The 14,394-nt window shown below is 37.2% G+C and overlaps 1 protein-coding gene across 1 annotated transcript in view; it reads right to left on the bottom strand.

Annotated features, from left to right (window-relative positions):
* Positions 1-11,520, bottom strand: part of pde4d (phosphodiesterase 4D, cAMP-specific) — a 108,793-nt gene extending 97,273 nt beyond the window's left edge. Inside the window, exon 1 of the mRNA XM_057356208.1 lies at positions 10,848-11,520. Within this exon, the coding sequence (XP_057212191.1) occupies positions 10,848-11,116 (269 nt within the window). The 5' untranslated portion in view covers positions 11,117-11,520. The remainder of the gene's footprint in view (positions 1-10,847) is intronic.
* Between the last annotated feature and the right edge of the window lie 2,874 nt (positions 11,521-14,394).

Below are 14,394 nucleotides of genomic sequence, written 5' to 3'. Positions count from 1 at the left end.
ATTACTATACCATGACTCAGGTATTGACAGAATATCATACTGGCAGGAAACTGCTGATGTGGACCACTAATCTACAAACACAGTACTGGCCAAAAGTGATGTCCAACAATACAAATATATATATATATATATATATATGTATGAAATATTTTGTGTTCATATTGCATAGTTGTGCTTGGAGTGTAAATTAAAGCTCAGCTTTGGGAAGAATTTAAGGAGACTTGGTAAAAAATACACAAAATGCATGCACAAAGCTTACTGAGTCAAAACCCCGGAGAATGAATATTAAAAAAACTCTCAGGAATTAAACATATAATGTCTACGATTTTATCAGTTATTAATACTTTGTCGATACTTTCTTGTTTTTAATTAAATAAATCGGTAACACTTTACCTATAATTGGTCATTAACAGGAAATATAGTACAAATATATATACCCTCCGGACATCACTTTTGACCTTCACAGTAGGTGTGAATTCTGAATAGGAGATCTCAACCAAGTCACCTTGTTTTAAGGTGGGGAAGGGGCTGTCAAGCACATTTGCTGTTGTAATATGTCTCATTAAGGTGCATATATAACACATGGAAAAGCTTCTAGCATTGAAATACAATTTGCACATAGATGAAACTGAAAAAAATTCTTACTGTGCTATACCTCATGCAGTTGCATGAGACACTGGATAAGGTTCTAATGTTTTGCACATTAGACATATCCTACATCCTAACGGAAGGATGTTGGTAACGTGAGATGCAGATCTATTTTTAAGAAGTATCCTTAATCGATGACAACTACATTTACAGATGAAATAGTGTCAGGTAAAATTTTATTGCACAGGGGTTGCTCTTTCACAGCTCTTGAGACTTAATGGAGTTCTCAGTTATGTTTCATTTAATTGGTTGACATTAAAGTACAAAGTTATGAAATTGATGCGGACAACGTAGATCAGATCATTTAATGTTCGAGTTCCTTTAATGTATTCCTTTAATACTGTCCAGGAGAAACAAATGAGACATTTAAGTGATTTTTCTTTTCTATGGGGGTGCAAGAGAAAGGACATCCAATTTCAGCTTATCATACAAATATGTGAATGTGCCGCACAGATGTGACGTCTTACTTGCCAAACCACAACCAATATTGTCACACTTCTCCATAACCTTCCATTCTGCTTTTCGCCAGGGTGACCTCTCAAGACACTGATGCTGAGCGCACCCGAGCGACCAATCACAAACCAGTTTCCTTGTTCCCTTGTAATCCCACACAACATTACCTCAGAGTGAGAGAAAAAACACTCATTCTATTGTACTGTGAAGGTAAATGTGTGTGCGTAAGGCAGCTGATTTTGCTTACATTGTGATCAAATGCCCTCACAAGGATGATAAAACCTAAATTCACCTGGGCCAGTTAGTGGTCCCTGCGAGATACATGTATACAGTAAAAAATAAATGTTTTAATTAAAATATGTAATTAAAATGCAAAAAGCTTACGTGAGGGTTATGTTTCATGGGACAGAAAATATTAGTATAAAAACTATACAAGGCAATAAAAAGACATGCAAGAAAATGTGCATGTGCGTGAGGTCCAAAAGATCATGCTCTTTTGTTCTGACATCAAGGTCCTTTTGTCCTACACCTCTGGCTCTGGGCTATTTTCTTTCCCTGGTCGTTGAATGAATATTAATTTGGGAAAAACAAGTTTCATTAGACTTCAGCAAAGTGATTCAGATTCGGTGAATACATTGTCCCAGCTACGTTTCAACCGTTGCCCCCAGAACTCCATCCCAACGTTCATTTTAAATCATGCCTTTGAGTCTCCTGTATTAAGTCGGTAAGTTTCTCAGATCCTTCAACCTGGCAATTTTCTATTCTTTTGTAAAACGCATACAGCAAACATAAACAAACAACAAGCATCTAACAAATCTCAAATATATTGGATTTCATTGCGCCACCCAGTCCTAAGCTGCTATGATGTATGCTCTCTATTGTTGCCAGGGAAAGCAGCACAGTAAACCGAGCGAGGTACAAGCTGCAGGTAGAACAACCCCTAGGATCAGAGCTTAAGAGACCAGACCTAATCCTCCAATGGTGTCGTGTAACACCAACTCAAATCCTCGGAGAGAAAAAGACACGACTGCGTGGTACGGAGGCACGGTTACACAACATTTATACCTGAGAAAATCAGAAGAATCATTATGTGCACTTGCACCCAAGAGAAACATTGGTAAAGAAAATTTAAGGAGTTTCCAGGAAATTTAGAATGGTGACCAGTGACCACAACGGTAATAAAAAACGACTGCAACATTAGTTCCCTTGAGTCCTCTTCATGTCTGACATCAATTTTTTTTCTGGACTACAGACCCCCTGAAGTGCCTGTTTTTCTGTGACTAATCACATCATGTTTGACTGTATTCGGTTCTTTTTATCTGAGAAATGGGTCAGATTCTTTTTCAAGTGGTGATTCATATGACACTTTACTGATTCTTGGTGGTAGTCAGTTAGGATTTAGGTGACAGGTAGGACTGGGTGATATTTCTAAAACAAATGTTTTGATGACGTTCATGACATTTGATGTCAGATGAATATTTATCTTGACTGCCTTTGGCTTGCTCACTGGGTGACTGCTGATGTATATTAAGACAAACTTTCTTAATATCACTATGAATACAGTCCAATTTTTTACAGGTTGTAATGTGAAATCTACATCATAATCACGGTATCATTGAAAATTTTACACGTATTTTCCAATTTTTAACATATAATTTTTAGTTTTTGTTCTAAAATGAATTTTCTGCAAAGTTGCTTTGCAACTCAAATTGTGAAAAGCACTACAGAAATACAATTAAACGGAATGTTTGTGAATTAGCGCTGTACTGGCTTAAAGGAATAGTTCACCAAAAATGAACATTCTGGCATTATTTACTCACCATCTGGTCATTTCAAACCTATAACACAAAAGAAGATATTTTCAAGAATGTTGGTAACCGGACAATGGCGGTACTAATTTACATAATATATAGACACAAAACCAATGCAAGTCAATGGGTACTGCTCGGTTAGCTACATTCTTCAAAATATCTTCTTTTGTGTTCATACAGGTTTGAAATGACAGAATGGTCAATAAATGTTGACAGAATTTTCCTTTATGGGTAAACTATCCCTTTAAAAGAGGTTTTTTTCGGAAGCACCACAATTTGTCTTTGCTATTATCTCACACACATCAAATTGTGAAGCTAATTTAATAACATTACTTTTATGAAACTTAATAAGCAGATGCATTTAGGTCATCACAATATTCTGAATATTAGTGAATTTTACATATTATACGACGATTCTTAGCAAAACCATCATGAATATTATGGGAATATTTGATTTATCAATAGTGACAGGTGAAATTACTTTTACAGAGGGTATCTCCCCTAATATAATCCACTGGTTAGCCGTGATTTGAAACATGCTTCAGGAGTCAGCTACCTGTCTAATTTACGTCTTCTATGAACACAGCACATCTGCCTAAGAAGGAAATGGTACAATATGTCCACCACACTTTTTATGTATACCAGATGGCAACCTTATATTGAAACAAATAACAGGCCACACATTCACATCAGAGCCAAGCGACACTGGAAGACGCCTTTTGAGGCAGGGCTCCAGACTGACACCAACACGACCAGATTTTGAGACAGCGCGAGCGTTTTTTTTACAAGTACTCGCGCATGTGCGACATGACAATTTGGATTTTTTTCTAGTTGTTATATCTCCCGTGAAAAGACGAGCAGATCGCGAGCCCACCAGTGTAGGCCTATGTGTGTGAGAAGGAGAGTCCGGAGCTGCGCGCCATGCTCGGCTGGGTGACTGATGTTTCTCGCTGTCGTTGCGTCAGTCACAGCTCAGTTAATTATTGACAAGTTCACAGACACAACGTGAGCGCATTACTTTGATTTGCTGTTTGCTGTGATGGATTATTTTAGCCAGAGAATGAACGATTTTATATTTGAGATGTTTAAAATGAAACTAACCGTGGAAGAGTTCAGAATACGCCATTTATCTGTTGATTACTTGAGACAGCGTTGAATCAGTTCCAATCCGTTCACAACAAGAATGAACGACAAGTGAATGCTCTTTTTAACTTTTATGTGAAGTAGGGCTGTCACGATTATTAAATAATCGTCTCATCGCGATTGTTTGACCTCATCGCGATGGTTTCAGATCATCGCAATTATTGCACATCTCTATAGAAGACACTAGGGGGAGCTGTAGTGCATCTGCATATTTTATTGTATATATTGTAACTAAAGCCTGGTAATACTTGTCAAATGTACCACCACAACACAATCACTTAAAAAAACTAAAGCATATACCATAAAAATAACCTGCAGTACAATTTAATATTATTTCAGTGTGAAAACCAGTCTACCAAAATCTCATTAACATAGAAGTAAACTTTGATTGTAGTCTTGCAAGTAGGGATGTAACGATTCACTCAGCTCACGATGCGATGTGATTCACGATTCTGATCTCACGATGCGATTTATTCACGATTTACTCACGATTTATTTTTATAAAATGAGTTGAAACAAATTAGAAATGAACAACTTCCCTTGCATTATTTCTTAAATGCTTCACGTTTCTTTGCATAATAAAATAATGTTTTATTTCATATAACAAAACTAAACTGCGATTTTATAACAAATTAATAATAGAAAAAGTCTCTTTAATATAAACAAACTAATACTGTCTGTGCTTTTCTTGGATTTTTTTGCATTTAAGAAATATCAGCATCCACGTTTAGGTTTGCAGTGAAAATAGCGGCCCCTGCTGTTCAAAAAATGTATTGCGATTCAGTTCACACCTCAACCGATTTGAATCGTCACTCATTATAACCGATTTTCAACCGGCTCATGGTGAATCGTTACATCCCTACTTGCAAGTGAGAAAAAAAGACTAGAAGCTTTTCTATGACTGATAGCATTTTAATGATGGCTTCAATTCACTCCTGATCAATTTACTTAATTGTATTTGGCGGTTGTATTATTGACAGGTAAAAGCCTAAACCTTAAGTATGATGACCCAATTTTTTCCTATGTATTTCCAAGAAAAAGAACATAGTCTTTATATTCAGAACAATGTGGTCGTTTCAAAGCTGAATAAAAAATGTATGAGAATTAAAAGTCAAAGCTCTAAAACAGACAATTAATCGTCATAATCGCAATATTTATTAGACAATTAATCGTCAGCCAAATTTCATAATTGTGACAGCCCTAATGTGAAGTTATCTTTACATTGTGTTGTGAATATGATGAAAAGCGTCCTTAATACACAATAAATTCATCATAAGAGCGTATTAAGACGAGCCCTTTCGTTTTATAAACGATAAAATCTATACTATTTCATATAAAATGACATGCACATTTTCTGTTGGTTCAAATGAATTCAGTCTCTTTACTTAGCACTTAGAGCTTCTCTGTAGGCTCTGCCTCTTTTCAAATGATGAGCAGAACCAAACCACTGTCACCTGCAGTTAAATGCATAGACAGGATGTATTTTAAAACTATTTTAACACATTAACACATATTTACATTTTTGTACAAATGTAAGCGCGTTTAAAACTGTTCCACAGAATCTTGCAGATTTTTCCAAAATTTTAGCACAGAATTAACAAAAAAGTCTGCAGATTCCATATGACCCTGGTATTGAGTAATGTCATATCCCTCTGAAATGAAAATAAAACTGCACATTGTAATTTCTGTGAGTTATGTCTATTTATTATCAAAGTAGTTGTCAGTAATACAGCTATTTTGGGCACAAATGTCAATAATTGCGGGGCTACAGTGCTCCTAGTAAAATAAGTTAGTCTGGAGCCCTGTGAGGTGATGTTTCCAGTTATCCACAGATAGGGATTTCCAGCATTTTAAAATTCTCTGATACATGTTTTCATGTTTTTCTTTTTTGCAATGTACTCACAAATGTAAAGCCACGCCATAGCTAGGAGCTTATCTGTATCCATTGTGACCACTGATTCACATTGAGTTGTTGCACATCAATCAAGCACTCATGAGAGACAGCAGTCTTCTTCATGGGTGAAAGCCTCTAGACGTTATCAGTTACCTCTGCCATCAAATGTGAACTGAAATAAATGAACCTGCCAGCGCATAAATGGAACCGTATTGATCATTATTGATGGAAGCTTACGTGAGACATGACAATTATATTAAATCTGCTTTGTTACATATTTTAAACCTTTGGAAATGTTACAGTATGTATTGGCTCCGAAACACTTAAAAGGAAGCATCATTTTAACCAAACAACAATTGCGCGTTGAAGTCATTTTAGAACATGTATCGTCCAGCTTCCTGGACTTTTTTTTTCAACAGTGAGCTCTCCATGTGCACCTGAATGATCTGAATTTAAAGCGTTCATGTGTCTGGACTACGAAAAACCTTCTGTGGTTCTGTGCCGTGATGCATATCAGGCCTCTGAGGGATTTGGCTGTCGCAGTGTGTGTGTAAGCATGTACTGTAAGTGTGTGTGTAAGCATGAGTGCCGAAACTGTAAAACAACTGAGACTGCTTTGGAATCCAAACACATGCTTCTTGACAAAGTCAGAGTGTGCAACAAAAACATATCACTGAATAACAGCATAAACATTTCTAGAAACACAGTAGCCCTCACACAGACAAAGTGGTGAAGCACACATGCTCACATCATGGGTATGTTTCATGGACCAGTGCATCCGATGCCTGGGATCGGCCACCATAGATTGGATGCTTTCAAGCCTGCCCTAGTTCCTTGGCACAATGCACAGAGAAGGTTATCAGCAGGGAGGTTCAGTCATAATTTACACTGGGACCCTTGTCACACAGTTCTTCACACATGTCAAAGCAATAGCACACCACCAATGTTATATTTCAACTCCTTTAAAACTAAAAGATGAGCATAAAACAGCATAAAAGTCAGGTCAATGTCAAAGACGGAATCTGATTCTTGATCAACATTCACTTTAATTGTATTAAAAAGCTAAAAGCCTTTTTGTGTTCCCAGAGAAAAAAGTCTTGGGTTTGGAGTGAAATGACGGTTGACCGGATTTTTGTTTGTGGGTAAACTCTTGCTTTAATAGAGCAAAACAGAAAATATTCTAGGTCACCACAATGAAGCTCATAAAAGGATTTTACTCATGCAAAATCCTTTAGGTTATAGCTTTTGTCAATGCAGCCAAATGTTGTCATATAACCTGTGCTTTTTAGGAAAGTGGAGATAACATATTTGCTTAAAGGGGGCATGCAACGGTGTTTCATGCATTCTGACTTATTTACAATGTTAAACGTGCAGTCTTCTCATGCTTGACATGGTCAACTTGTCAAAAAGCTAGTTGGACTTATGACATAGTATTTCTGTGCTCGATACACTCCCCCAGCGTTCGTAAATCCGTTTTGTAACAACTTTTCTTAGTCCCTTATAAGGCAATTCTCAGCGAAATAAATAGCCCCCCCACACGTCAACCTACGAGCAAGACCCACTTACCATCAAGATTGGCTGCGCTGTCGGCCTGCAGCTGCAGCTCGTTATTCTTGCGATAGTGAGAGGTGTGTGTTTGTTTGTTCACGGCAGTTTAGTGGTGGATGTTATACAAACGGTGGATATAACGCTGGATTTATAGATCATTTGAAACTGATAGACGGCGGAAACAGAGTCATATGTCTGTGTTTTGTTGGCAATGGGTGCGCATGTGCTTTAGTTCCGCCTAAAAGTACCCCCCCCCCACACGCATTGTATGTTTTCTGAAATAATCGTACAACTGTATCTGTCTTTTATAAATGTGATCAAACTAAAGACTCTATGGTTATTTGAAGGGTGCGATACAATTCTGTAGGGACTCAAGATTAACATGAGATATGCAGAAACTGTCTGAGTTATGGCAACTTTAAAACTGTATAAAATTTAGTCGCTTATCTTAAAAACACTGATTTGGTCAAGCCAGAAAACATCAGGTAAAGGGGTGCTGTGACCCTAGATATTAACATTGTGATAACACTCCAAAATGAGTCATGCAGTCTAGTCGTGGTTTAAATGTGTCTAAATGGGAGGCTTGAATTTCATTGTCTCCATGAGTCTCATAGGAAATTCATCTCTCCACTAATGAGAAAATGGATTTAAATGGATTTATGAAGCAATTTTTGGCATAATGATAGAAACTAGATTTACATCACTTGTTTTCCCCTCATTCTTGTTTATACATAACACTTATGTCATAAATCAAAGACACTTATTTACAAAAAACACCCACTGTCTTTTTACTAAACATTGAGTCACCATTGACTCATTTACTTTATAAATATTTAGGACGTTGAGCATTAGAGTACAGCTGGTTATTTATAAACAACATTGTAGAAAACAAAGTAAAAGAACACAAAAAAAGCTCTTCAAATAACTCAAAAGGCCCATGCACACCAGAAAGATAACTTCACATTTTATAGCCCTTTAAATTATAATGGATTTTGATGGGCTGTCAATGTTTTATCATTCATCAGTTTAAATAAATCACAAAGTGATCACATCACAACAATATTGTTCATCTGTATTGTTTTTATTACAAATGCGGTGTGGAATCTGCAAACTTTACAGTTACAGTTACTATCCTTGGTGTGAACAGACCTTCATATTTAAAAGCTTGCAGGATTATTTCCCTTAAATGTACATGAGTGGAAGAAAATCTTTTTTAAAGTACAGATTTCGGTGTACGCTCTTCCTCTGGCGACTTGAGAGACTTAAAGGAGTCATATGACACGGCTAAAACGAATATTATCGTTTGTTTTAGATGTAATGCAATGTGTATATACACTATTTAAGGTTAAAAAACGCTGTATTTTCCACATACCGTGCATGTTTGTATCTCCTCTTTGCCCCGCCTCTCTGAAATGCGCAGATTTTTAACAAAGCTCATCGCTCTGAAAAGCGAGGTGTGCTATGATTGGCCAGTTAACCAGTGCGTAGTGATTGGTCGAAAAAATGTAACGCCTCTTACCATATTTGGAACATCAGGTTCCATAGCAATTGTACTGACAGTACTGACTTGCGTATACATTTGGACGGTCTTAGTCAAATCATACCACGAACTGACGTAGATTTGTGGGGGTGTGGTTACACGAGGCGTTTCAGGCAGGTCTGGGTGATCATTTGCTTTTAGATAGAATGCATCTTTTGTTCTGACACTTTTTTTACGTGTCTAATACATGCATGGGCAACTTATAACACACCAAAGACGCAGAAAAATACGTGTTTGTGCCATATGACCCCTTTAAGAACACAGCATGACATTTACAGTAAGTGAATATGGCAAGCAGCCGATGCTGTCCGGTACAAGTTGTGCATTAAAAATGTCTGACTCTCTGGCTAGTGCCCTGACAACTGAACTAGGGAGTTGATTAGGAGGCACCCAGAGAGATCTTTCTGAGGGAAGGGGCTGACATAAAATCAATGAAATTAAATAAAGGACAGAAAAAAGGGAAAGATAATGATAACTACAATGGCTGTCAAGGTGACTGATTTCCATTTACGGCTATGCAACGTTGTGAGATTACATCATTAAGATAAAAAATCAACAAAACACATTTAAATACCTTACGTGACTGAAAGTTATAAGATCTGACTAAGTCCTATATTAGCAAATGAAAGTGCTTCTGCATGGCGCTGCCCGTAACTAAGACTCTTTGATAAACACCCGCTTTCCTTCAGGGAATGATTTGAACGGTTGGTCTCTTCTTGCCAAGTATCAGACCGACAGGGAACTCGATGTGAATGTCTAGTGTTCAGCTAGTAATGAATTTGGTCCGTGATGGTGTAAACAATCTTATTTCTCATGCACAGAATTTAGGGAGAGCCGTGAAGGACAGAGTCCTCCACAGGGTCCTCCAGAGAGTAATATACATGAAATGTACTTATGCACGAACTCATCAGGAGAAGCAACGCCTCAAGCTCTGGGTTAATTAGAAATATTGATTGAATAACATAACACATTTAGCTTTTCGCTTGGCCATTTGCTTATTCATTTATCTGACCCTGATCTGGATCTGACTGCCTACTACTGCAATCCATCTGTAACTGTACATCATCCTGTTTCTTCCATAACAGAAAAGTCAATTAGAACCTCAATAAACCCCTCCTGTTCTAATAAGCTTCACATTATATTCAGACGGATTTATCATTTATATGTATGTACATTTTAAAAACATTTTGATTTAGTCTGCTAGCTTAAAGGACATCTGTCCTGAATTTTTAAAGTATTCCTACAGTTTTAGCAGACATCTCCTCATATTATACTGTATGAATGCCTTTCTTTGTCAGAAAAAAACACAGACCTAAAATATTGATTACTTATTTTTACATTTTTTTTATTACATGCAGGGGCATATACATTTTTTTGTCCAATACAATGTTTTCTACATACAACCTGCCACCAACTACCAATAGCAAACAAATAGTGTCAGTCCTTAAAAAACAGTAAGTCCTTCCATATGTCCCATCTGAGCTTCCTGTTTCAATAGAAATATGCCAACACCAAAGAAAATTGCCTTTCATAATGTTTTATATATATATATATATCATAAATCAGAAATGCAAAAAATATTATAAGCTACAAACTAAGCATCTTATGTAAAATTGGGTTGTTTTTGCGCCTCATTTTACGATGTCATGTGATCTATTTGATGGACGTGGCATACGTTCAATGCAAATGAACCCACTTTTACGATAATTCTCTCGTTATAAAGTTTAACGTATTCACCTTCACATTTTTACCCAAACAAGCATCAACCGCCTTGTTTACTATGGGAAACTACAAAAAATATTATTCTTACCGTTTCATACCCTGAAAGGATGATGGCCATGACATTCTGGATTTTTTCAAAACGGGACGGTTACCGGTGTCAACGGCATAAGTCCGGTCCATGGTCCTGGGTTTCAGGTACTTCTCAGTGTCGGAAAAGCCCCTCTGTCTCACCCGGTGGTTTTTGCGCGCGTGCTGGAGCTGAAGAGGAACCGGGCTCTGTTGTCTCCAAAGATGTTTTGGGGCATTTCCATCGGAACCAGGAGAAACAACAGTGGACACCTCGCTGCCAGCATCCATTCTTGCATTCGATTTTAACGAAAGGAAGAAAAATATCACAACTATCCTTGTGTGAGATTATAGTTATTGCAACGCTTGATTTGATTTGTCCGAAACTTGGATAACATTCATGAGGAACCGCGCGGTACCTTATTGCAATTTTCACGAAAACGATAACATTCTACATAAAATATACAAATACACCGAGTGTCTAAATGCAGAAAAGTCACTATCCTTTAAATATCGCTTGAGAAGACTAGTTTTGATCGGTGTACCGGGTCGCTCCATTCTGTCCTGTACTTCATCGCTTCTTTCAAAATTTCCATAATAACGTGAACCTCGCGAATATAAATGCGTTTTCTAAGAATTTCTGTCTTAATAAACCATCAACTGAATCTTCCCTGTCCATTCAAGCAGCGAACGCTTCGTCTAGACGGCAAACGAACCTAAGTGCCCTCACTTTCACTTCACAGAAGCGATGCCGGGAGAGGAGATCAATATTTATTTGGTTCAGCTTGATTGACAGCCCGGGGGAGGAGCCTAACGGCCGTAGCTCTTCACTCCGCTAGAGTGAACTTAGAAAAACTAAATCATTTATTTTTAATACTATCAATTATCTAAATTTACTTTGTATTTATTTATTTGTTTGTTTGTTTATATATTTACACTATTATTATTATTATTGTACCAACTTATGAGATCAGGAACATTTAGGGAAAATTCTAACTTTACTGCTTGCTTTTACACAAATTTCAGACTGAAGTAGTCTATTATATGTTTTTAATATTAGGAGGTTGACCTCTTTGAAGATCCGGCAAGATCGACATTCACTGTCTCAGGTTTCCTCTCAAGAGCTGAGTAGTCCTGACAGCATCCTTTAGGTGTCGGTTCGACTTGAGCGAATGATAATGACTAAACAACCACACAGAATTCTGAAGTTATAAGCATGAAATTACTTTTGACAGCAAATCTGTTCTTTGTACCTTGTCTCTTTTTATCTCTGATAGATTTTCAATCAAATGGGATGTGAGTCAACACTCCAACCAAACCATGACTGCCCTGCCTCTGACACAGGGGTGACAGGAAGGCAATTCAAAGATAAGTTTGTGTAATAGAGAGGTGTTGAAATAAAGGCAATCGGTCCATTAAAGGCAATGCAGGGGGAAGAAGAATCGAGACAATTTAACCACTGAAGTCAGCCTATTAGAATATTCACTTGCAAAGAGGGATACGTGAACTCGAGTCATGAATTACAGCCTCTCAGCTAGAATGAAACAGGAATATGATGCACATGCACAATAAGGTTGCCGGTATATCCAGAACAGATGCAACTGAACAGTGGCCAGTGAGACATAATCATTTTTAGCACTATAATGTTTACAAAGCAATGCCTAGCAGATATTTGCTAAAAATGAAGGAAACCTCCATACCAAAAGTGATCAGTCAGAAATGCTTTGTGATATTACACAATAAGAACAACAAACCAAAGTTTTATACCAAAACAAATTATTAAAGCTACATACCAAACTTTACATTCACACATTTGACACTTCTTTAAAAGACAGACAGCTCACTTGCACCAACGGCAGATGTTTTTTTTTTTTTTTTTTTAAGTGAATAGCAGTGCATTCATGCTATATATTTTATCTGAATGTGGGTTCAACCCATGACTTGTGTTGCTACTAGCCTCACCTTCTACCAACTGATAAAGGAAAATATGTTCACAAATATCTAAAATATCGGCCTAGAAGACAAAGCCTAATGGGATATTGAAAAAGTTTCACCACCGTCGGATGGGAAACAAGCCTCTTGGGCTTCATGTACCGTAGACGGGAGCTGATGTTGCGTGTCACTGAACACTTGATTGACACGCTCTCAGTCTCTAGGTGGCAAGACTGTCAATCATTTTTTATTTTGATGATGATAATGAGAAAGTCGCTGGCTATGGTTGAGACATCTTTATTAGGTGCTTCGCTTGGATTGTATTCAGTCTTTGGACCACTGAACTGGTCCACTATGTTACGTCAAACTTCGATAACTTTGATAAAGTTTTTCTAACCTGTTATGTTACTTTTTAAAGTGAGTTTGTGTATTCTAAAATTTACATAATATGTTTTCGCCAAAAAAACGTTATACTCTTAAAGGAATGGTTTAAAGGAATTCTTGCATCATTTACCCTTGTGTCATTCCAAACCTGTATGACTTTCTTTTGTGTGCAAAAAAATATATTTTGAAGAACTCAACAACACTGGACACCATTGACTTCAACTGTATGAACAAAACCACAAAGACATTTCTCAAAATATCTCCTTTTGTGTTCCACAGAAGATACAAAGTCATACAGGTCTCGAATAACACAACATAAGAGTAAATGATACAAGAATGCAAGAATTATCCCTTTAAATGTACAATGTTTATTTTTGTCACACTATTGTCTGAATGTTCTTCAACACAAGAAACAATAAATATATTGGCCATTAATCTCAAATGTCATCTGCATCTTTCAAATGCTGATTTGAATTTATTTTTAAAAGGCTATGTGCCTCATATTAAATACTTTTGTGTGTATAATAAAAACAACATAAAAAACATTCAAAAAAGGAATAAAAGACCCCAATCAACTTACATTAAAAAACATAGATTTGACTCACAAAGCTCATTAAAACGGGTCAGGTCGATTTCAGTACCTGCTAGTGTCTGCAGAGGTGATGGCAATAAGAGGGGGTGCTCTGAGAGGGAGGCTGGTGGGTCGTGGCTGGGCCGTCTCAGTGTCTGGTTTTCTCTCACAGTAGTACTGCTCTGCCTGCCTGAAAGCCAGAGGAGGCAGCTGGACCGTCCGGCAGGAATGCCTGCGGATCATGAAGGGTTCCATGCAGGTCACTGGACATGAGTCTGGAGACTCCAAGGAACAATCTGAGACCTGCGAGTGTAAGAAGTTGCAATAAGAGACATTTCCAGAAATGTATTGCATTTTCTGTGAATTCATTATGTATGAGGCTTTTATGAAATACCAAAAAAGCCCGGTTGTTGAAGTGGATCATGAGTCATATTTACATTAAATTGAGTGGCGACGAATCCGTTCTGAAATCTTACGTGAGGAGGGCATCAAGCTCACAAATTATTTCCTATGCTAAAGCAACAAAACTAAACTCAATTTTACCAAAAATAAGAATCGATTCAACAGTGCAGTTCTTGCTCTATTTTCCTGTACGTTTTAGATTGTGATTGTTTATTTGCTGAATACAATACTCAAGGATAAAAAGTAAAATTTACACACACAAAGCTTATCTGATCAATTC

The sequence above is a fragment of the Triplophysa rosa genome, linkage group LG17 (genome assembly GCF_024868665.1).
Source record: "Triplophysa rosa linkage group LG17, Trosa_1v2, whole genome shotgun sequence".
Lineage (NCBI taxonomy): Eukaryota > Metazoa > Chordata > Actinopteri > Cypriniformes > Nemacheilidae > Triplophysa > Triplophysa rosa.
This window is presented reverse-complemented; position numbering and strand designations above follow the sequence as displayed.